Source organism: Akebia trifoliata, chromosome 5 (genome assembly GCF_017979445.1).
Source record: "Akebia trifoliata isolate Shusen 1 chromosome 5, ASM1797944v1, whole genome shotgun sequence".
Lineage (NCBI taxonomy): Eukaryota > Viridiplantae > Streptophyta > Magnoliopsida > Ranunculales > Lardizabalaceae > Akebia > Akebia trifoliata.
In genome coordinates, this window is record NC_141379.1 from 26,918,539 (window position 1) to 26,942,208 (window position 23,670).

A 23,670-nucleotide genomic window follows, 5' to 3' on the forward strand; every position below is an offset into this window, starting at 1 on the left:
TCCCATCACAAAATCGTAAGTCATTTACCTCGGGATGCATAAGAAAATGATTTATGGTTATACGTACCCTAAAGCAGATGATATACGATTTTGTGATTGAGGTGTATCTCAAAGAGGGGTTTCAGGAAATCATTACTCTTATTTGTTTGTTTTTTTTTTTTTATGAGCCTAATAACCCTTTTTATTTATACACATGAGTATGAAATAGTACAAAATGAAAAATGCAAATGATTTGCTCAAAATTTCCCTTTGGGAGAAAGCCCAAGCGTGGCACCTTGAAAGTCTCTCCTCATAAAAACAATCAAAAAGAGGATTTTCATTATCTGGAGATGATTCGACAAAACACGTCAAACTAAAATAGCCAAAAACATGGCCTGTCTACAAAAAAATCAGGATCTTGGAAATATATAGAAGTGAAGACTATTAACTATCATAAATTACTGACTGTGTTGACCCAAGAACACAGGACACAATATGTTCAAATGAGCATTGTGTCAGGGCTTGTATGGTAAGCCCGCTGCAGATGCCAATGAAGCTCCATCTTGGGATCCAGTTCACTTACACCCTACACTTTTAAGATACATATTGTGGATTTTGGTTTATCCACAATTTCTTCATTTTTGGGTTCATTCTTTGCTCCACCCAAGGGGTCTCACTAGATTCCTTGGAACCGAGAATGTGTTCTTGCCCTTGAGCTAGACATGGTCTCCACGTGGGTGACTTGCCACAGACTGTTCGTTGACAGACAGACCCATCATCACCCACACTACCAATGACTCTAGTAGGTCCAGTTTTCGCTGAAAGAAGAAGAAAAACAACAAAAAAAAAAACCTCAATAGAATTAGGTTTTGAGGGGGTGGTAATGTTACCTCAGTATCCAGTTAAAAGAAACATTATTTCAAAAGATTAATGTCAAAAACTATTTCCAACCTTTCTCGTGCTCTGCCTTTAAATGCTTTGCCGCAAATGCCTAGACAGCCCTACCAGACATTTCCACTCGGGCTACCATTTGCAGAGGCTTGCTCATGTGAAACATCCACCTCCCATTTAGCATCGTCGATGCACGAGTTAAAAGAATGTAACGAAAGAAGGGGGTAGCATGCATTAGGTGGGCGGACATTCAGATGACTAGTCCAACTTCGTCTTAGTTAAGACCAAAGGGTGATGATTCCAATGGCATCCGAAAAATGATGATTGGGTCCATAATTTCCACATACCACACATAATCTCCCAGATGTCACTCAGCCAAGACAAGCAGTATCATCTAAATTATTAAAAGTGTAATGATTTTCTAACTCAACTTTAACATAATAACTCAAAAACTTAATGCCATGGTGTGTAGTTGTGTATCTCAAGGGAAAAATCTATTGTTCCTGCACATGCCACCTAGTTGAATTTTTGAGTAATTCTGTCAAATTGAATTAGAAAATCAGCACTCTAAGTAAAATCTCTTTGCATTAAATCAAACAACTTACTAGGTTCCATTATCGATATAAATTCATGTAATCTCTATTATACAAACATATCTTCCTTTACACAATTATTGTTTGCAATTCATTTACAAGGAAAGTCATACCATTACCATGCCTTCATTACAAAAATCGTTAGACTATTTAGGGTACAATTTTATGGCTTGTCTTCAAGTAATTTTGCCCCTGCCATAATTCTCTCGAAAGAAAATGTTGGTTGTTTTGGAGTATACAAATAAATCTTCCTTTACAGAATTATTGTTTGCAATTCATTTACAAGGAAAGTCATACCGCTACCATGCCTTCATCACAAAAATGGTTAGATCATTTAGGGTACAATTTTATATCTTCAAGTAATTTTGTCACTGCAACACTTCTCCCAAAAGAAAATGTTGGTTGTTTCGGAGTAAGCAAAAACATATTTTCATTAGCAAACATAGAAATGATATCTAACATGGTGGGTTTATCCGTTGTACTCTCTTGTATGCATAAGTAACCGACATGAATGTACCTCAACAACTTTTCTTTGAGACACGATGTGTCCAACATAGGATCCATAAGCTCAACACCTGCACCTTTTTGCCACAATTCCCATGCCTAAAACAAGTGCAATTTTAATTATTACATTAATTAAATTCAAACATATAAAAGCTTAAAATTAAAAAAGAAAAAATAGAATTTATATTAATAACTTACATATCCTATGAGATTGAGATGGTATTCTAAATTATTGAAGCTAGTGTTCCTCTTGCCACTCACAATCTCAAGCAATACCACTCCAAAGCCAAACACATCTGACTTCACAAAGAAAATACCTCCCGTTGCAAACTCAAGAGAGAGACATATAGCCACTTGATCCAACCATTAATGAAATTTCTTAGTATTAGAAAGAAATGTATACATACTAATGCTAGCTTATGCGTGTAAAAAACAATCATTAAAAAATGTGGGGGGGTGTCTATATTGACAAGTACGTGATTTTTTCATGTAGGTGTATAATTGAAGTTAGCTTACTATGTCCCAAAAATTAATTTTGTATGTGATTCAAATTCTCTTGATCCAATATTCATGCCATGTCAAAAAATGATATTTTTTGTTCATCTCATCATCTAATAAGATATTATTGGATTTTAAATCTTTATGGATCACCCTCAGTAGAATATTAATTTTTATGATTGACAACATAACAAACCAAAGAGGAAGGAATCTAAACTTTTATTAGACATGTACTCGTATATTAACATCTTTTCTTTTCCTTTAATGCAGCAACCCTAACAAAATTCATGTGTTGTGAGTTTTGCAATTAGAATTATTGTAGATCTAGTCCATAAGCATGGTGTAAGAACCCCAATTTGATCGAATAAGCCCGAGAGCTCATTTGAATCCAGTGTTAAAGATCAATCGAGAGGATTTCGATCAATCAAGTGGAACCCACTCAAGTCGATCAAGACCAATCGAATATGATCAAGAAAAACAGGTTTTGTCTGGCCATATGGGACAAATGGCCAAGCATAACCTTTAGCAGTTCCTTGCCATAAGCCAAGTCAGTTGGACAGTTATTTAGCGGTTCAACCCATGTGTGAACAAGATGTTCATCAACAAATGACCTCACAAGCCCCTTTAAGATGGATTTTCCATCAACTAAATCCCTCCTAAATTCCCTAAGTACCCATGGGTTAACCTTACATCAATTTCCCAACCAAAGTCTTCTTGGTAATCTTCATGTTCTCCTAAACTAGACACAAAGTCCTTGGTCCCCACTTAAGGTGAATTACCTCTCTAACCCAATTGTGTTGAGACTCATTAGAAGTGATTCACACTTATACCCTTCTAAGCTTCTTCAAGAATCAAATGAATATCATGGCATTCTATGCAAATTGACCCAATTCAAGAACCTATCAATGACCATTCTATCCAACCCAAGGAATTCTCTACAATTTGTGCTCAAAGACCTATCTATCCTCAATTTGTTAGACTCATCTCAGCTAAGCGATCAAAATATCAAAAAATCTATCACCTATTTACTTGCCACTTAGCCTAATTCACTCTAGGTTGACTCAAAACCAAGGCCTTTGAACTCTTTTAACCTCATTCAAGAATTCTCTAGAACTTGTTGTCTTTTACAATCTTATCATTTCATCATCATGATTGCTAAGACTCACATAAGTATAAAAGACAATCAATGACACTTTGATGAGGGGCATTTGAGATCATCATGTGTGATTTTATTAGGAATATTGGAAACTCTAGGACAAGTTTATCCCAGTCTCCAAAAATCCTATAAATAAGATCCCCATTAAAGGTAAATGGAGGAGAAGAATTTGAGCTCCAAAACTCTGTCAAAATCTCTTCTCTAAGCTTTTTAATCCTCCAAAAATTTTGTCCAAATAATTTCTCATCTTTCTAAAAGCCAAACTCAAAAAGAAGAATAAGAAGACAACGGTGGGAGAAGTTCTAGCTCACCCCTCTTCTCCCCCTCTTTACTTTAAGAGCTTCTTTTATCTCATGTTTTTCTTTATATTTCTAGCAATGTAGATTTACATTTCCTGGTCTCAAGGCTTGGGGGTAGAGAGTAATCCCTCTTAGTAAGATAATCTCCCCCTATGAGTCCTTAATAAACTCTATAAAAGTCTTAGCAATTTTTTTTACTTATTTACTTTCATGCAATTTCAATTTCCTAGTATAAATGTCTTTACTTTCCCTTGCAATTTAAATACTTAGAATAGAGATGTTCTTTTACTTGTTTTCGTTGATGGCTTAAGAGAGGGTAAAACCCTCCTTGGAGATAATCTTCTTTTACTAAGTCCATTACATGCATACACTCCCTTTGCACATACTCACATGTAAAATAGCTATTGAACCAAGGTGGAAACTCCTATGAACCTATATCTAACTCCAAAACCAACAAAAAGATTATCCCCAAGTGGATAATATCTCATACATAAAGTTTTGATCCTTTCATAGTCTCGTTCAACTCATAAACATTGCCTGTGTCAAACTAATTGATAAAAGCTCTCGAGAGAGTACTTATGTTGAAATCGAAGCTTGGGGACTCCAAATGATGAAATCCAAATGAATTTTCATTAAAGTCCCAAACTCATAAAAAAATCCAACAAGTGCCTACTTCTAGTAGGGGCTTGCTTATCATCTTCTTTTGCTCGTTTTGTAAAACTATATTATAACCAATTTTCCCCTTAACTTCTATCATCTCCTCTACTCTCAAAAAATCAAAAAAATAGTTTTTAAGCTTCAACTTATAATCATTTCTTGTAATCATAAATGGATGGGAGAGGCAAGGTGACTAATACCTTCCTTGTCCCTCAATCGAACCTCCTTACCTAGCTCTCTAGGTAGACATTTACCCTTACTATTGAAAGTAAGTCACTATAATCTTAAAAGGAATTTCAAAAAATATTTTAGTGGACACACCCAAACTCTTTGAATTGTGGCGACTTCAAAACCCAAGTAGATGAGCTCAAAACCCCAAAAGGTCTTGAATCCTCACGTATCTACACATGGCATGACTATCCTCATCAAAAGACAAGTTTCAAGTAGCCGTTAATCAAGTGGATTTCTTAGAAGTCCACCTTGTTGAAGGAAAAATAAACATGCAACCACATGTTTTGTAAAAAACAATAACTTTCCAGATCAACTTGAAGGTAAGCTACAATGTCAAAGATTTCTTGGTTGTGTAAATCATGCGAGAGAATTTATCCCAAAATTATCTCAAAGCACATAAGCAGAAAGGTGATGAAGAACACTCCTTACAATTGGACACAAAAGGCTACTATTGACGTTCAACTACTAAAAAAGATATGGCAAAGTCTTCCTTCATCAGAGCCAACATACGAAGGACCCTTCATCTTAGCAATAGACACCACTAATGCGACTTGGGTCATACCCTTGCTAAAAAAAGATGGAAAAGACGAAAGAATTTGTGGCTACACAAGCAGACAATTCAAAGCTCTTGAAAAGGAGTACTGGGATGTAGAAAAGGAAATTCTTCTTGTCGTTCTAGGACTTGAAATTTTAATAAAAACTTGATTGGAGAAACCTTCATTCTACGAATAGATTCTAGTACTCTTGCCACATTCATGAAGCGAAAAATCGTGAGCAATACTAAACTGCAAAGGTATATTTGGTGGCAGTTTCTCCTATCACAATATTCATTCACCATTGAGCAAGTTGCAAGAAAATAACATCATTTACCAAATACTTTGACAAGAGAATTAAAGATGATGAGATCCAGTTCAAGTTCATCTGCCAGATCATCTCTTCAATGGAAACAATTTCCTTTAGGAACTCCAAAGCAAAGACAAACATTTTGTCAAGATATCTGATACATCATTATCTTTTGAAGAAAACTTTATCAAATCCTATTGCCAAAGACTTCTTATGTGAATTATTGGGATTTTCTCAATGGGAATAAGATTTATGTAAATCGTTTCAACAAATAAAAAATACATGATGCTTATGATGGTCATTTTTTTGTTTCTCAAGATATAAATTTACTCAATAAAAAACAACACTAGAAAAGTCATTTTTTTTTCTTGAGCTTGAGGTAAGTATGTGCGAAATGAGGTCTTCAACATTTTTTTTTAACACAACGAAAAATAGTTGTTGAAGTGTAGTTTTTCAAGTGAAAAACGACACTACTACCATCATTTTTCATTGAGGGTAATTTGGTCCTCAAAAAAATCAAATCGCATAAAACAGCATTTTACCCACCATTGTTTTATTGAACAAGGGGCCAAACATCAATTATCACTCTTTTGACCATTTTTAAAAATTCATTATTCTTTAACATTAATAAATAAATAAAATTCAATTTTTTGAAAAAGTTTTATTATAGATATCCCGATAAAATATATTATATACAGGTTAAAAAGAATCTCTATGCATTTGCAACTATGCGATATAGTCAATTTCTCATTCTCTCCTTTCGATTTTCGGGGTTAAGATTTGATGCAACTGCGACAACCATGTTCTACGACAATACAACGATGGTCCAATATCAGGGTAAGTCTCTCCCTCCTCTCTCTCTCAATACCAACCTCAAAATGAAAATCCTTGAATTGTTTTTCAAAATCTATCATATTGGTCCTCAAATAAATAAATAAAAACCTTGGATTTTTATGTCAAAATTGATCAACTTCATTCTCATCTTCAACCTTGAGCCAGAAAACCTTTTATTTTTCGCTCGACCTATTCATCAATATATTGTTTTCAACCTTGCTTTAACCCTTTGTAGAAAACCACTGATTTTATACCCCAAATCCCATCATTTACGATTTCCCCCCAAACCTTACCTGGCTAACCCAAACCCTAGCATACAAACAAGGCTGTAGATAACTAGTTTTGAAAGGGAAGAAACTAGAATGTGCCCACGAGGTTGAAGATGAGGGTATTCGAGTCATTTTTATTAGTCTATGACAAAGACTGAATTCAAGGTGCATGCCATGAGTTTGAATCTGATTTATTTATCTAACAACTTGGTATAATAAAGAAATATAGAACAAAAGTCAACCAAATATAATAAGAAATAAAGATAAGTAGATTATATAAAAAAAATAAAAAAGTAAAGCAAATAAAAGGGGGAAAGTGCATTTACCTCTATTTTGCACCGGAAAAATACTGAGGGAGTAGGTCATTATAGCAACATGTTCCTATAGATAAAAACTCATTGTCACATGAGAAAAATAAAAAAATAAACCAAATAGCGTTAATTAATAACATTTGACAATTGATCAAATAAAAACTCAATGATGTTGTGCGTTCCTTGAAGCATACGGTGAAACATTGTTAAATAAGTCTGTAGGGTTATTTTAGTCTTTTCACTTCTCTCTCTTATGTAATACTTATATAGCCTAATTAGGGCTAATCAATAAATTATTACAATTTCTCTCTTAATTCTAACTTGGTATCAGAGCCTCCTTCTCTACCTCCATCGAACTCCTTCTACAACAAATTTCATCGATCTATTTTTTCATTAAAACAACACCTTAACTTCACGTTGGTTCTCAACTCAGATCACCCCTGTTGGGGTTCTCCATCTCAATATACCCCTAATCGAATCATGCGATAGGGATTAACATCTGTTGAGAGCCTGCGATCAGGCTGTATTCACAGCTATGGTGCTGTTTGAGATCAGCGACACCCACAATGGCTTTGTTTAAGCCCTGCGACACCTAACATAGACTTGTTTAACCCCTACGATCACAGCAGGTGCTGTATTTGGAGCAGGCGACAGGCTGTTTGGGCCCTACGATCACAGCAGGTGCTGTATTTAGAGCAAGCGACACCTTTAGGTGGCTGCTCTGCCCTGTGCGACACTAGTGGGTAGCTGTTTGGATGTTTTCAATCATAGCCAGCGATGTTTTACCTTGTGCGATAGTAGTGGGTGACTCTGATTAGGTGTTGAATCAAAGCAAGTGATTGTTTTTCAGCAGTTGACGTTAATAGGTGACTGATATACTGTGTTATAAGTTTTGAGATCACAGCAGTAGACTTTCTCTTATTTTTTTGATCATCGTAAGAGCTATTTGGGAGTGGCAACAGTGTTTTGAATACCTACAGAGGCCTTTGATTACAGCAAGGTGCTGTTTGGGTTTGTTCTAACAGCAATATTACTTCTTGAGTCTCTATGCTTGCGAGAATGACCGCTTAGGTAACCCGCAGCAGTGGTTAATCAGCTTTCACGTCTCTTCCGATCGTGTATTGTCACCTTTAGAGTGCTGCGGTCACTTTATCCTAGGAAGTTGTGCCCTCGTCTTATTCGAACTATCGTCCAACCAGAGTACTCAGATTTTTTTGATGGCTTCTGAGACATTTTCTTCCTCGATTACTGGTAATAATAATGGATCGAGTAGTCCTTCATCTAACTCAACCGATTTTCCAGGTATTCAGATCACTACCGTAAAATTAGATGGTCCTAATTATCTCCTTTGGGCAAGATCAGTTGAAATGTTCATTGGTGGAAAAGGGAAAATCGGCTACCTTACTGGGACAGACAAACAACCTGCACAGACTGACAGTTCTTACTCCCATTGGTTTGCTAATGATTCTATGGTCCGTTCTTGGTTGGTTACTTCTATGCAACCACACATTGCAGCTGGTTTTATGTTTTCCTCTACAGCAAAACAGATATGGGATTCCGCAAAGAGTATTTACTCACAACGTCAGAATAATGTCAGGATCTTCAATTTGGAGCGTGAGATTTCTCGTCTTTCCCAAGGAGACTCTTCAGTTACCACTTATATCTCACAGCTACGTGCTCGGTGGGAAGAGCTGACTTTCTATTCCTCATCCTATGCTTGGAAGGACCCCCTTGATGAGACATTATATTCGTCAATTCTGGATAAGAATCGGGTTTTTCAGTTTCTAGCGGGTCTCCGGGACGAATTTGAGTATGCGCGAGTTCATTTATTGGGTATGGATCCTTTTCCGTCGCTACAGACTGCTTATTCATATGTCTTAGCGGATGAGAGTCGTCGTGCAGCTGTCCTACCTCATTCTTCAGGGGATCATTCTGCTATGTTTACTCGCTTATCTTCTACACAACCTCCCAGTGGGTCTATGCCTACCCGTCAACGACATAAGTGTGATCATTGTGGAAAGTTGGGTCATGTGAAGGCTCGATGTTATGCACTTCATGGTCATCCTCATCAGCAACGTAAACAGTCTCAACGATCTTCAGCTCATATAGTTTCTCAGTCGACTACTGATTCAACACCTCTTTCAGTTACTACATCCTCATCAGACTCGGTATCTCTATCCCAAGCCGAGCTTGACAAGTTCAGAAAATTCTTCAATCAGATAGAGACTTCATCTCAGCCGGTTTCTACCTTTGCTCACTCAGGTACCTTTGCATCTGCACACAGTGTTTCCACCACTTCCTCACCATGGATCATTGATTCTGGTGCCTCAGATAACATGACCGGTATGTCCTCCTTATTTCAAACCTATAGTGTTTGCTCTGGTCATCGCAAGGTTCGCCTGGCTGATGGTTCTTTGTCTTCCATAGCTGGTCAAGGTCTTTTACCTGTTACATCATCTTTATCCTTAACTAACACACTACATGTTCCTCAACTTACTACTAACCTGGTATCCGTTAGTAGTCTTACCAAAAATTTGAACTGCAGTGTAACTTTTTATTCTTCTCATTGTGTCTTTCAGGATCTGGAGTCGAAGAGGACGATTGGCACTGGACGTGAAGTGAATGGATTGTATCTCCTGGATGTTCCCGGTTCCCTTAACACCCATTCTGCTCTTCAGCTTAGTAGTATTCGTAGTCAATCTAATAAGGCTCTTGTAATGCGTTGGCATTTACGCTTAGGCCATATTTCTTTTGGATATTTGAAACACATGTTCCCTAATTTATTTAATAATAACAATGTGCTTGATTTTTCTTGTGAAACTTGTCAATTAGCTAAACATGTGCGTTCTTCTTATCCTATTAGTATGAATCCTACTACACCTGCTATGTTTGACTTAATTCATTCTGATGTGTGGGGTCCTTCCCCCGTCATATCCACTCTTGGTTTTCGCTATTTTGTCTTGTTCATTGATGATCACAGTCGTACCACTTGGGTTTATCTTATGAAACACAAGAGTGAGGTTTATGGGATCTTCAAGCAATTTCTTGCTATGGTTCAAACCCAATTTGGTCGTACCATCAAGACCTTCCGTTCTGATCATGGTACTGAGTACACTTATAGTGAGGTCTTGAAACTGTGTTTAGAGTCTGGCATTGAACATCAAATGTCCAATGTTAAGACCCCTCAGCAGAACGGCCGATCAGAACGAAAAAATCGCCATATTCTAGAGTTAGCCCGTGCCATTTCAATTGGCATGAACGTGCCCCAATCCTATTGGGCTGATGCAGTTCTTACTGCTGTTTACCTAATTAATCGGACTCCCTCCAGTGTTCTTCAGTTTGTCCCACCCCTCTCTAAGCTCTCTCCAGATCGTCCCGTGTTTCCACTCCCTCCGCGTGTTTTTGGGTGTGTCTGTTTTGTTCAAATTCTTGACCAAAATCGTTCTAAACTTGACCCTAAGGCCGTCAAATGTATCTTTTTGGGTTATTCCTCTACCCAGAAAGGATACCGTTGTTACCATCCTCCTTCTCGACGACGTTTCATTTCTCGCGATGTTTCTTTTTTTGAGCATACTCCTTACTATAATGGGTCCGTTGGCATTCAATCTGAGTGGTTTCCTCTAGATTCCCCTGATGATCATTTTCCTTCTTTATTTCCCCTTCCCATGCCTGTTCCTCCCTCTCCACCCCCCGACAGTTCGTCCTCTCCTCCATTGCAGGTTTACACTCGACGTCCACGTGATACTACCATCACTTCTATGTCCGACCAGCTCGCCTCCTCACCTCCAGCTCCGCCTCTGTCTGTTCCCTGTGATGATCGTCCTATTGCCACTCGTAAGGGTAAGCGCACTTGTACTTATCCCATTTCAAATTATATATCTGACTCTGCACTATCACCCTCCTATCGGAGTTTTCTTGCTTCTGTTTCCGCTGTTTCTCTTCCTACTACTGTTGCAGATGCTATTGTTCATCCTGAGTGGCGCGCAGCTATGATTGATGAGTTGACTGCTCTTGAAAAGACTCAAACTTGGGAAATTGTGCCTCTTCCATCTGGAAGGAAAGCTGTGGGTTGTCGCTGGGTATTCACGCTTAAGCATAATCCGGATGGTTCCATTGCTCGATATAAGGCCCGTCTGGTGGCCAAAGGTTATGCTCAGACTTATGGGATTGATTATCAAGAAACTTTTGCTCCGGTTGCCAAGATGACCACCATTCGCGTTCTCCTTTCTGTTGCTGCTATCCGAGGATGGCCTCTTTTTCAGTTAGATGTCAAGAATGCTTTTCTCAATGGTGATCTTCAAGAAGAAGTCTATATGGTCCAACCTCCTGGGTTTCTTTCTTCTGCTTCTCCTGCACATGTTTGTCGTCTTCGCCGGTCTCTTTATGGTCTGAAGCAGTCTCCTCGTGCTTGGTCTGAGCGCTTCACTAAGGCCATGCATCAGTTTGGTTTCCATCAGAGTTCTGCTGATCACACCTTGTTCTTGCGTCACTCCCGAGGCAAAACTGTTGCTCTGATTGTGTATGTGGATGATATTGTTCTTACTGGCGATGATGCCGATGGCCTTACCGAGGTCAAAACTTACTTAGGACGTCAATTTGAGATTAAGGACCTTGGATATCTTCGCTATTTTCTGGGTATTGAGGTTGCCCGGTCCCGGTCTGGTATATTTATTTCTCAGCGTAAGTATGTTCTTGACTTACTCAGTGCCTCTGGTCAGCTTGGATCTCGTCCAGCTGATACTCCTATTGAGCAGAATCACAGGTTGGCTGATTCTGAGGGGGAGTGTGTGTCCGATATTGGCCAATATCAGCGTCTTGTGGGAAAATTGATTTACTTGTCTATGACTCGCCCTGACATTGCCTATGCTGTTAGTGTTGTAAGTCAGTTTATGCACTCGCCTCGAACATCTCATCTTGCTGCTGTTTATCGTATTCTTAGATACCTTAAGGGATGTCCTGGTCGAGGTATTTTATTCAACAATCATGGTCATCTTCGTATTGAGGCATGGACAGATGCAGATTATGCTGGTTCAGTGACTGATAGACGGTCTACTTCTGGGTATTGTACTAAAGTTGGTGGTAACTTGGTAACTTGGCGTAGTAAGAAGCAGGATGTGGTTTCTCGGTCAAGTGCTGAGTCAGAATACAGAGCCATGGCACTTGGAATATGCGAGTTGTTGTGGCTCAAAATCTTACTAGCTGATTTATGTCTTCCTGTGCCGGTCCCCTTCTTACTATATTGCGATAATAAATCAGCTATTAACATAGCTGCAAATCCGGTTCAGCATGATAGAACAAAGCACATAGAAGTTGATCGGCATTTCATTAGAGAAAAGATAGTTTCTGGACAGATTTGTACGCCCTTTGTCCCTACCTCTCAACAACTTGCTGATGTTCTTACTAAAGGTGTTAGTAAAACCTCCTTTGAAGATGTCTTGTCCAAGTTGGGCATTGTTGATATCCACGCACCAACTTGAGGGGGAGTGTTAAATAAGTCTGTAGGGTTATTTTAGTCTTTTCACTTCTCTCTCTTATGTAATACTTATATAGCCTAATTAGGGCTAATCAATAAATTATTACAATTTCTCTCTTAATTCTAACTAACATAAAAGCAACTAAGGCTTACGCCTCAAACCAAAAGACTCACAAAAGGCATACGCCTTAGTGTTGATGCATACGCCTTTTGGCCAAGGCTTACACCTCACATTTATTTTTCTATTTCTTCTTTCTTTTCTAAATAAATATGTTCATCCCTTTTTCTTATTTCTTCTTTACCTTTTGTGTTATTCATTAAGCAAGATCTTATAAATTTCATCTTTGCTACCATTTCTTTGTTGTATGCAAAGAAAATTGCTCAGCTGATTTGATTTATGAACAATTTTTGGTAGTATTTAATAGTATATAAAAGAAGTTATTTAAAAAACATTTAGTTATATTTTTACACTAGATATAAAATAGTTAATTACAAGAAGAAATTTCAACTATTAAATATAAAATAATAATATCTGATATTATAGCAGACGGTTCATGTGATAACATCCATGACAACATCATTTTGCAAACCACTTTTGATGGGGTTAGAAGTTTCGGAATGGGTTTTGATTTGTTGTGAGGATGATCTTTATGGTCAGGAGATCATCCTCACAAAAAATTAGCCCATTCCGAAACTTCTAACCCCAATTTCAAAATTGAAGAATCGTGGAACGTCAATTTTTTTGCAAACCACTTTTTATGAGGTTAGAAGTTTCGGACTGAGCTGATTTTTGGTGAGGATGGTCTCTTTGGTGAGGAGATCATCCTCACCAAAAATCAGCTCATTCTAAAACTTCTAGCACATATAAGAAAAAAAACATTGTCATAGATGTTACAATTGTTGTCCCATGAACCGCCCCCTATATTATTATTTGTTGTAATGGATTAATACTTAGAATTCATTTGTGTATTTGTTGGGAATATGTGGTTCCTAATCTAACTTTTCAATTCAATATATTTGAATTATTAATTTAAAAATATAATGCGCCTCGAGGCATTGGCCAATCAAGCGCCTTGCCTCACACCTCAGCACCTGAAAACATTGACCGTTACAACTGCCTCGTACTGCTGCTGCACCCCTAGAATAACCCTAAATACTGCCCAAACCAGTCTTAAACCCAACCGCACCATCCTAACATCCCTACGAATTATTCCCAGCTTCAACCCTAACCCTAGCCGAACCTTGTTCCAAACACTTAAAAGGTTTTTACCTTCAAATTAAAACAACCCTTATGATGAGGACATCTGAGATCATGGGCCTTTCCATTGAGCCAAGAGTTTGATTTTATATTCAATTAAGTTTTATATTTAGGGACGTTTTTTTACTGATTAATGCAAGTATTTAGATTTATTTTAATATTTCCTTAGTCCATGATCATAGCATATATGTTTGGGGACAATTTGGCAACTTTGTCATGTCTTTCTAGTGAGTTTTCATAGGCTGAAAATTCAAGGGAGATAAAGTTATAGGATTGGGGCATGATATTTTTTTGTTATATTTAAGTTTTATTCCCAATTTTAATGATTATGAGCTTTTGAATAAAAACGTACAGATTTCTGTATATAAAAAAAACTCTCCATGGTGTGAAGCCATGATTGCCTTGGTGTGAAGCCAAGAACTCAATCAACGAGACCTTCGATGTGATTCCAAGGTAAGAGATCACCTATCTCATCTCATTTCTTTATTTTTCTGCTTATCTTAACATCACACCTTCTTAAGCCCATCAAACCCAACCCAACCCAACCGATATAAGTTTGCACCACCCCTATAGCCCCATTAATTTGATAAACCCTAACCCAAATGACACAGGGCTGCATCACCAAACTACCCCTTTAAGAACTCATACTGCTGCAGAAATTTTCAGATCTGCTAAATACCAATATAGCCATATTTTCCAACCCCTAAACAAACCTTTCAACCCTAATTTCAGCCTATGATCCTGTTGGTTCTATTTGCAAACAAGTTTAAACCTCCGTAATTCATATTTTATCCCTCCAAACACAGAGCTAATCCAATCCATATGTACGATTAAGTAGAAAACAGTAATTTAATGGTGGAAATCAGAGAGTTAAAAGAGAGATCACTTACTTGAACATGAACGTCGTAATTCGAAGAGTTCTCCGCTAATTCCTTTTCTAGGGTTTCCAAGCGGTGATCTTCTTCGGCATCCGATTCAGATTCGGAATCGAAGGAGCTAGGGTTTAGGGTAACTGGTTTAATTTCCTCCCCTCCTTTGCTCATTTCGTCTAGGGTTTCTAGCTCTATTTCAGCTTCCGCCATTGACATTCGGGATTTCGACCGCCTAAGCCTTTATATAACTATGTTGTTCTCTCTTGGTTTGGAGTCGATACAATTGAAGTGATTTACCGGGCGGACTTATCTGGGGCACTTTTATTAAAAAAAAGAAAAAAAACACTCCGCTACTAACCAAACCTACTTTGTGAATCAGGCTAACATGACTACTTAATAATATTTTAAACATTACTAAGGATCATTGGGGCCAGATGAATTATAAAATTAGCAATCTAACATCATAGACTTATAGATTTCATAGAAAAACTCATATTCAAAATACAAAATCTTTTTGAGCTTAATATTAGGTATTGAAAATAGATGGCTACGTAACTCCCAAATTAAAATTTAAAATTCAATGACGAAAATAAATTTTGTTTTTTCTAATTTTTTTTAAAATTCTTAAAATTTTTTTCCTTTACAATTCTATGCCATCAGATCATGTTTTTGGATGCCACAAATGGATAGGATTAGAATCCACTCTAAGGTATGTTAAGTAACAAATTAATCCTATAAATTTGAATTTTATTACGTGGATCCGGACTCCAAGGGCCTGTGTGGATTGACTTTTCTATGTACTTCTGACTTTTGTGGGGAGTCAGAAGCACTTTAAAGGCGTTTGGATAAATAATTCTTGGAAAGAACTACTTTACTGTGGAGTCATTCTAGTGCTTTTTCACGAAGTACCGATGGTGCTACTTCTCTAAATTACTATTGTGTGGAGCCACAAAACATTGTCAAAATGAAGGGATTGGGACAAGTATGCCCTTCATAAATTTTGAAAATTACAAATCTACCCTCAAAAAGACAATTAGAATAATATTATATTACTATCCATTGATATGGTGGTAGTCTTTTGATGTAACATTTGGGACAAGTATATCCCTCATAAATTTTGAAAATTACAAACATACCCTCAAAAATGCAATTACAGTAATATTATATTACTATCCATTGATGTGGTGGTAGTTTTTTGGTGTAGCATTTGGGACAAGTGTGCCCCTCATAAATTTTGAAAATTGCAAGCATGCCCTAAAAAATGCAATTAAATAATATTTTATTATTATCCATTGATATGGTGGAAACCTTTTAGTGTAGCATTTGAATTTGGAGTTCTACCTCCCCCAATTGCTCACTCAATGATTTATCTATGAGCATTCCAACCATGGTTGAAATTTTCTTATTGCAAGATTGATGTGAACACTTACACACAAATTTACTATCTATTGATGTCGTGAAAGCTTCTTCATATTTTTAGTACTTATATATATTTGCTCACAATATCTTCTATTTGTTTATAATTTTTGAGTGTTTATATTAGTTTTTATGGATAAAAACAATAACTTTTATTTCTTTTGAAGAATAATTTGTTGGGTTATAATGTTAAAAATAGTAATTGATACTTATAAGGGCATTTTGATCATTTTAACAGAATCCAAAATAGTTTTCAAACACCAAACTCTATCAAAAGTACTTCTGATAGTACTTTTTAAAATCTGCATCCAAACACACAACAGTTATCCACCTACTTCAGACAGTACTTCAAAAAGTACTTATGAAAGTACTTATATTCTAAGTACTTCTGGCTCCTGTATCCACACGGGCCCCAAGATTTTCTGGGTAACAAACTTGATAAAGTGAGGTTTGGTGAGTAACAAACTCCATAAAGTTAGTTTCTCTTGGAGTTGTAGAACTCCAAGAGAGTTTTTGTATTTAAAATACAATAGTTGAGTCTGTCGAGTAAATCTCTCATACAATTATATAGGGAATTAAGCTTGATTTCACGACAGAAAGTTCCCTCACGATATACATTTTAATATTACTCCAACTTGACTCTTACTGAAAATTACATCTTTATCTCTACTACTATAAAAGAGTGGTGCTAGAGTGACCTCAAGCTGGACTCTCATATCGCACTTCTTGACGTGAAAGTGTATGGGAACCATCGATGCTTTTCATCGAGATAAAAAGTTACTTCAGCATTATTCTTTATAAAATACTAGAAGGTAGCGTGTGCAAAAGCACATATATCTAAAGGGCTTAATTGTAATTTGAAATTTAATTAAAACCTGCTTTTGAATATTATATGAATTTTTGTTGGTTATTTTGAATAGTGTTGGAGTAACATTGAAATATACACCGATTATGACATTCTAATGTGTTGATGCACACATAACCATAGATGCTTTTCACTCATTATCTTGATGAAAATAATATAAGACTATGTGTGCACCACCACATCAAAATCTACAATTGATGTACATTTTAATGTTAATTTAGCATTATGCTTATAAAAACTATCAAACGCTATTTTAGGGACGTGTGGTGGTAATTTTTTAGGTTTTTGACTTAAATGATCCTAATTATATTAAGTTTAAATGTTGAGATAGGGATATTTTTATAATCCAAATTTTGGTGTTGAACCACCTCTACTACGCCTTCTCTAATTATAATAGTAAAGATAAGGGGTGTCAATGGTTCGGTTCCACGTATATCCATTAAAAAAATCTAAATAAAATATTGGTTTTGATTCCTATTGATTTTGGTTATGGAGTTCCTTGGATCCATAACCAACCCTACAAATACCTGATATCCATTTGGCACCCACTAAGATAGATAATGCTTTTTTAATGAAAAAAAAAAGCGAGTATCAATAAATAGACAATTATTTGTAAATGTTATCATTTAACTTGTAATTCCTCAATTGAAAGTTAAGATAATAAATTTTTCATCAAGTAAATCAAACTTTTGAGAATAAAATCATAGAAGATTTTAATACGAAACTATTTATTTGTCATTGAAATCATTTAAAAACATATAAAATGAATGAAGGTTCATGCAAAGAAGTGGTCAAAATTAAAGACTTCATGTTTTGTTTATATTTTAATTTTACTTCAACTACATTTACTTCAAGATATCCCTCTTTAATCATTTAATTAAAACTACTAATTTTATTAGTGAATGTTAAACAATCCAAAGAAATAAAGAAAAAGAGGAGGCTACTGTTTCATTAATTCTACGTAATGCAATTGAATACAAAAAGATAATATAACATAAATACAAAGAGACTATATATATACTAAATCAAAGGAAATTGAAAAGACTATTCTACCCTTAATAAACAATAAAATAAAATAACCATATATTTCTTAACATCTCCCCCTCAAACTCACGATGCGGCAACTACAAACATCGAGAGTTTGCCAACTAGAAAATGAAAACGGGAAATAAAATGCGACTTGGTAAAGAAATATGCAAGCTGCAAAGAAGAAGAAACAAAGGGCAAAGTAATGGTGCCATGCTTGAGATAATGACGAGTAAAGTGACAATCGATCTCAATGTGCTTAGTTCGTTCATGAAAAATCGAATTGTGAGTAATCTGAATAAAATTCTGATTGTCACAATACATAGGAGTGAGATGAAAAAGAGAAACTCTCATATCTGCAAGTAACCAATGTAACCAAACAATTTCTTTGGTAATAAATGTCATAGCACGATATTCTACTTCGGTTGAAGATTAAGAAACAATAGATTGTTTCTTGCTCTTCTAAGAAATAAGAGAATCACTTCCAAAAAGATACAGAAACCAGTAGCAGACTTGCGATTTGTGGAATCACTGCCATGATCAGCATCAGAGTATGCACGCATCTCAAGGAGGAGGTGGATGAAAGTAAAAGACTCTGAAGGACTGTACCCTGAAGATACCGCAAAATACGAAGAACTATAGTAGGAGAGGCAACAAACTGACTAACAACATGAACAACATATGTGATATCTAAATGAGTAATAGTGAGACATACCAAATTCCCTACAATAGTACGGTATAAAGTAGAATCTGACAAAGGTAAACTATCAGAAGAATAATACATTGCGTTAACCTCAATGGGAGTATCAACAGTCTTATTATCAGTAAGTCTAACATGCTCAAGATATCTGCAACATGTTTCGACTGAGAAAGAAGATAACCTTTGGGTGAGCAGGCTACCTCAATACCCAAGAAATATTGTAGAGAACTCAAAATTTTCATTTAAAACTGTCTAGCTAACTCTGTCTTCAAAACTGAAATACCATCAATATCATCACCAGTAACAATGTCATCAACATATAAAGACAGAATGACACGACTTGCATGAGTGCACTTAACAAAAAGAGCAGAATCATGATTACTAGAAGTAAATCCAAGAGAAGAGGTCACAACAGAAAATTTCTCAAATCAAGTACGAGGTGCTTGTTTGAGACCATATAACGCTTTCTTGAGCTTGCAAACATACCTACAATCATGTGAAACAGCAGGAGGGGGCGCCATATAAACTTTTTCTTGAAGATCTCTGTTCAAGAGGGCATTTTTAACATCAAATTGAGAGATATGCCACTAACGAACTGAAACTACTGTAATAAGAGTATGAATAGTAGTCATTTTTGCAACAAGAGCAAATGTCTCCTCATAATCTATACCATACTGCTTAGAGTACCCTTTTGCAACCAACTTCACTTTGTATCGCTCAATAAATTCATTAGAATTAGTCTTGATCTTATATACCCAACGACAACCAACAACACTTTTATCAGGAAGTAGAGGAACCAAATCCTAAGTACATGTCTTATGCAAAGCAGAAAGTTCCTTATCCATAGCTTGTTGTCAAAGAGAATAAAAAATTACCTCTTTATAGGAAGAGGGCTCAGAGAGACAATGAATAAAAACTAAAAAGGAAGAAAAAGATGAAAAATAACAAGAATAAGCAAAATCTGATAACTTTATAAACTTTCGAATGCGTATGGATTGACGTAAAGGTGGATCCACAATCTTAGACGGAGCTTGAGGGATCGTAGGAGAAGAGGGAGCTTCAGGTGTATCAAAAAGTAAAGTATTAGTACCAGCAGAATGATCAGTACGAATTGGTTGTAAAAATAACAAGGTAAGAACATGAGAAGGGGTATTTGAAGTACTAGGAACCTGAGATGACAAACTATCAAAATCCTCAGAAAAATGATCTATACGAATAAGATCAGATCTAGTCAAACTATGAGTAGTGGATAGAATATAAAAAAAAGGTATATGCTCGAGAAAAACAACATGACGAGACACATAAAGTTTATTAATTATTGGATCAAAACAACGATACCCCTTTTTACCTTCACCATAACAAAAAAAAAACACAAATACCAGCATGAGGACGAAGAACGAAACAAGTACAACAAAAAACTCTAAAGAAAAAATAATTAGGAGCATACCCATACAACTTTTAGAAAGGAGAAAAACTTAAAATATGAGAAGATGAAATTGTATTAATCAAACCTATAGCAATAAGAACAACTTCACCCCAAAATATACTAAAAACAGAAGCAAACAACAAGAGAGAACGAGCAGTGTCAACAATGTGCCTATGTTTTCTTTCAGCAACACCATTTTGATCATACACGAAGTTTGATGAATAGTTCCATCTAAGGCAAGCAACTCACAAAATTTATTAGAAGTGTATTCCTCACCCAAATCACACCTAAAACATTTGATAACAATATAATGTTGAGTTTTGACAAGAGCACGAAAAGCTGAGTATATCTTAAAAAATTCAGAACGATGTTTCATTAAATAAACCAAACAATAACGGGCATGATCATCAATAAAAAAAACATAATATCGAGACTCTCCTTTTGTGGTAACAGGAGAAGGTCCCTATACATCAAAATGAATCAAATCAAATGGAGAAGAAGAAATAGAAATACTTTGATTAAAAGGTAAAGTTAAAAATTTTGCTAGTTTACATTCACTACAATCAGAAATATCAGAAGTTTGCAAATTTTCTAAAGTCCATGTTGAAGCCAAAAATCTCAAACGAGAAGACGAAACATGACCTAGGCGAGAATGTCATAAATAAAAATTAAAAGAAGAATGACTCAAATGAAAATAAGACAAATCAACACTAGTAGTAGCAGCAACTATCATTTTTAACTGATCCAAAATATATAGTCCTCCCTTCATACAGCCTGTCCCAATCAGCTTTTGAGACTGTAGATCCTGCACATAATAAGAAGAAGAGGAAAAGGTGACTAAATTACCAGAATCACATAACTGACCAATAGAAGCAAGATTTAATGTGAGTTTAGGAATATAATAAATATTAGAGAGAAACAAGTGAGGTGTGACAATATAACCAATACTTGCTAAAGGCATAGGAGTGCCATCAGCAGTCATGACAAGAATAGAAGTCGAAGGAGACACTGAAGTAAAATATGAAGAATCTGGAGACATATGATGTGAAGCACCAGAATCCAAAATCCATAAAGAATGCGACATACCTGAAGAACTATGAGGCAACTGACCTACGAAAGAAGAAGTAGACATAGCTTGTGGTTGTAAGGAGAGAAACTTCTGAAATTGCTTAGCCACAGTACTAGGATTAGTGAAAGGACCTGATGAAATTACTGTTGTAGTATTAGACTGTAGTGGTTTATAACCCTAAGGTGGTCTATGAGCATTATATTGTGACTGGTTGCCAGATTTTCAAGCTCGAGATTGCTGCTGCGATTGATTCTACTGTCTCAACTTAGGATACTGAGCCTTCCAATGTCCTTTTTACTTACAGAAATTGCACTCATCGAAGGTAACTCGTGTGTAAGGCTTATTCTGATTATTAGAGAGGGACTTAGAAGGTACTGCTAACACATAAGGACTAGAAGTAAAAAAGAATTCCCTTTTCAGAATAAGACTTAAGACGTATTTCTTTAGCCAATAACTCACTAACAATTGAGTCAACAGAAGAAAGTACAGAACGATGCAAAATTGAACCTCTAAGTTCTTCAAAATCACTACAAATGACCGTTAAAAACTGTACCAACCGTTGTTGCTCTCTACGAGCATTATAGGCATCACATGCCTTCAATTCTATCGATTCTATAAGAGCCAATTTTTATCCACCAAAGCCCCTTAATCGCAATCTTATCCAATAGACAAATGTGAATGGCCTCACTTATATTTTCAACCTGAAATAAAAAAAACTTTTCAAATTTCATATCTTCCCAAAATCAGTTATCTTCAACCTCTTGGTAAAAAGTTTTACCGTAGTTTTCAACCTTAAGTTTAATCTACTTTAATCTTTGAATTTAAGAAGTAAAAGATGTTGAAATTTTTAATAGAAAAATCGAGGGCTTCATATAGGGGATTAAGGCAATGTTCATAACGATGGTTTGAAGATGAGGTTAAAGTGATTAAAATTAATTTTTTCTAGGAAGAAAAGTGTCATCTTTTGTTAGTCTAGAAAAGAAGAAGTCAAAGAGAACATGTCGATCTAAAATCAAATGTGGGGGTGTCTCAAATATTCACCAAAGTGTAAAGGTGTGTTTATTCACCAAAAACATTGGAACGAGCCATCAATTGAAAACACCCTTGTGTCACAAGTTAACACCAAAATGCAAGGGTAAAAAAAGGGTTGGGATCCGTTGACTCCTAAGAATGACTCTTGAAAAAACCACATGATCCCAGCCCTTTAAAAATAAAATCCAATGGTTGAGATTTATGAGTATCTTGATAACACAAATCTTGTAGGTACTTATCCCGAAGATAAATCTCAATCATTGGGTTTTGCATTTAAAGGATTGGGATCACGTGTTTTTTTCATGACTCATTCTTAGGAGTCAAGGGATCCTTACTCTTACAAAAAAGTGTCATCATTCCATAAGTTTTAAATGCATCCAAACCTTCAAGGCAAGCATGTGATATGGTCAATCTACAACATCCATCACATTTACACACCTGAGTTTACATAAACTCAATCGATATTTGAACAAAAAATAAGATTTTGTACTAAGCATCTAACTATCCATATTATAATATGAAAATTGTAATATTATATGTGTGGTTAGCTTGACTAAATTAATAAGATTTAAAATCTTAATAAGGTTTGTAGGGCCTACATGGAGTCATGGTTTACTAGCTTGGTAGTCCATCACGGTAATCCTATAGATTTCATCAAAAAACTCAAATTCAAAATAAATAAATAAAATAAATTGATTTGGATCCAATGTGTTGAAAATTAACGACCGTCAACTCCCAAATTTAAAATTAAATTTCAACAATATTAAATAATATTAATTTTTTTTTTTAAGTTCTTAAAAAAAAATTCTTCTACAATCCTATGGCTTCAAATCATGTTTTTTGATGGCACAAGTAGGTGAAGATTTTTTTTTTACTTACTTAGAAAGGAAAATGACTATCCATTAATATATTAATAAAGGGTTGGGATCCGTTGACTCTTAAGAATGACTCATGAAAAAAGGACATGATCCCAACCCTTTAAACACAAAATCCAATGATTTAGATTTATGAGTATCTTGATAATAGAAATCTTAGAGATAATTATCTCGAGGATAAATATCAACCATTCAATTTTGCATTTAAAGGGTTAGGATCATGTGTGTTTTTCATAAGTCATTCTTAGGTGTCAAGAGATCTTGTTGACCCATTAATAAATACTTGTAAATCTATAAAAAAGGATTTGACATATCTACAATGAGATGATTGGATTTGTGATTTATTTAGGTTTTGCGTGGAGCTTAAGGTGCAACTTCATTACTAGCCGATTGATTAGTACTTTACTTGACATATGTGAATTTTATATACAATTATACATTTGGTAATTATAAAAGCACCCTATGAATTAATAAGGGCAACCCAACCATAGTCAAATTGTTTTATCTTATATGACTTAAAAGTTTCGGAATGAGTTAATTTTTTTTTAGGATGATCTTTATGATTAAGAGATCATCCTCACCAAATAAATCAA

At 35.6% G+C, this 23,670-nt stretch overlaps 1 protein-coding gene across 2 annotated transcripts; it reads right to left on the bottom strand.

The window, feature by feature from the left end:
• Positions 1-292: 292 nt before the first annotated feature.
• LOC147401863 (G-type lectin S-receptor-like serine/threonine-protein kinase B120) lies at positions 293-14,941 on the bottom strand. 2 transcript variants are annotated; one of them, XM_086443326.1, is made up of 5 exons: positions 14,687-14,941; positions 7,081-7,135; positions 2,166-2,263; positions 931-2,066; positions 293-797 (listed from the first exon to the last, which is right to left on the bottom strand). In XM_086443326.1, the coding sequence occupies exons 1-4, from the start codon at positions 14,882-14,884 to the stop codon at positions 1,794-1,796; spliced, it is 624 nt and encodes a 207-aa protein (XP_086299452.1). In that variant the 5' UTR covers positions 14,885-14,941; the 3' UTR covers positions 293-797; positions 931-1,793. The 2 variants fall into 2 exon arrangements, with proteins under 2 accessions (XP_086299452.1, XP_086299451.1); XM_086443325.1 differs by having other exon boundaries at positions 2,166-2,320; positions 14,687-14,939.
• Between the last annotated feature and the right edge of the window lie 8,729 nt (positions 14,942-23,670).

Bases quoted from the DNA above. Each gene is read 5' to 3' on its own strand.
- LOC147401863 (XM_086443325.1), bottom strand. From the start codon at position 14,884: ATGTCAATGGCGGAAGCTGAAATAGAGCTAGAAACCCTAGACGAAATG. The intron at 2,321-7,080 runs GTAAATGCACTT...GGTTGGATCAAG, and splicing joins TTTTCCGGTGCAAAATAGAG to TGGCTATATGTCTCTCTCTT. The intron at 2,067-2,165 runs GTAAGTTATTAA...CACTTGTTTTAG, and splicing joins ATCTCAATCTCATAGGATAT to GCATGGGAATTGTGGCAAAA.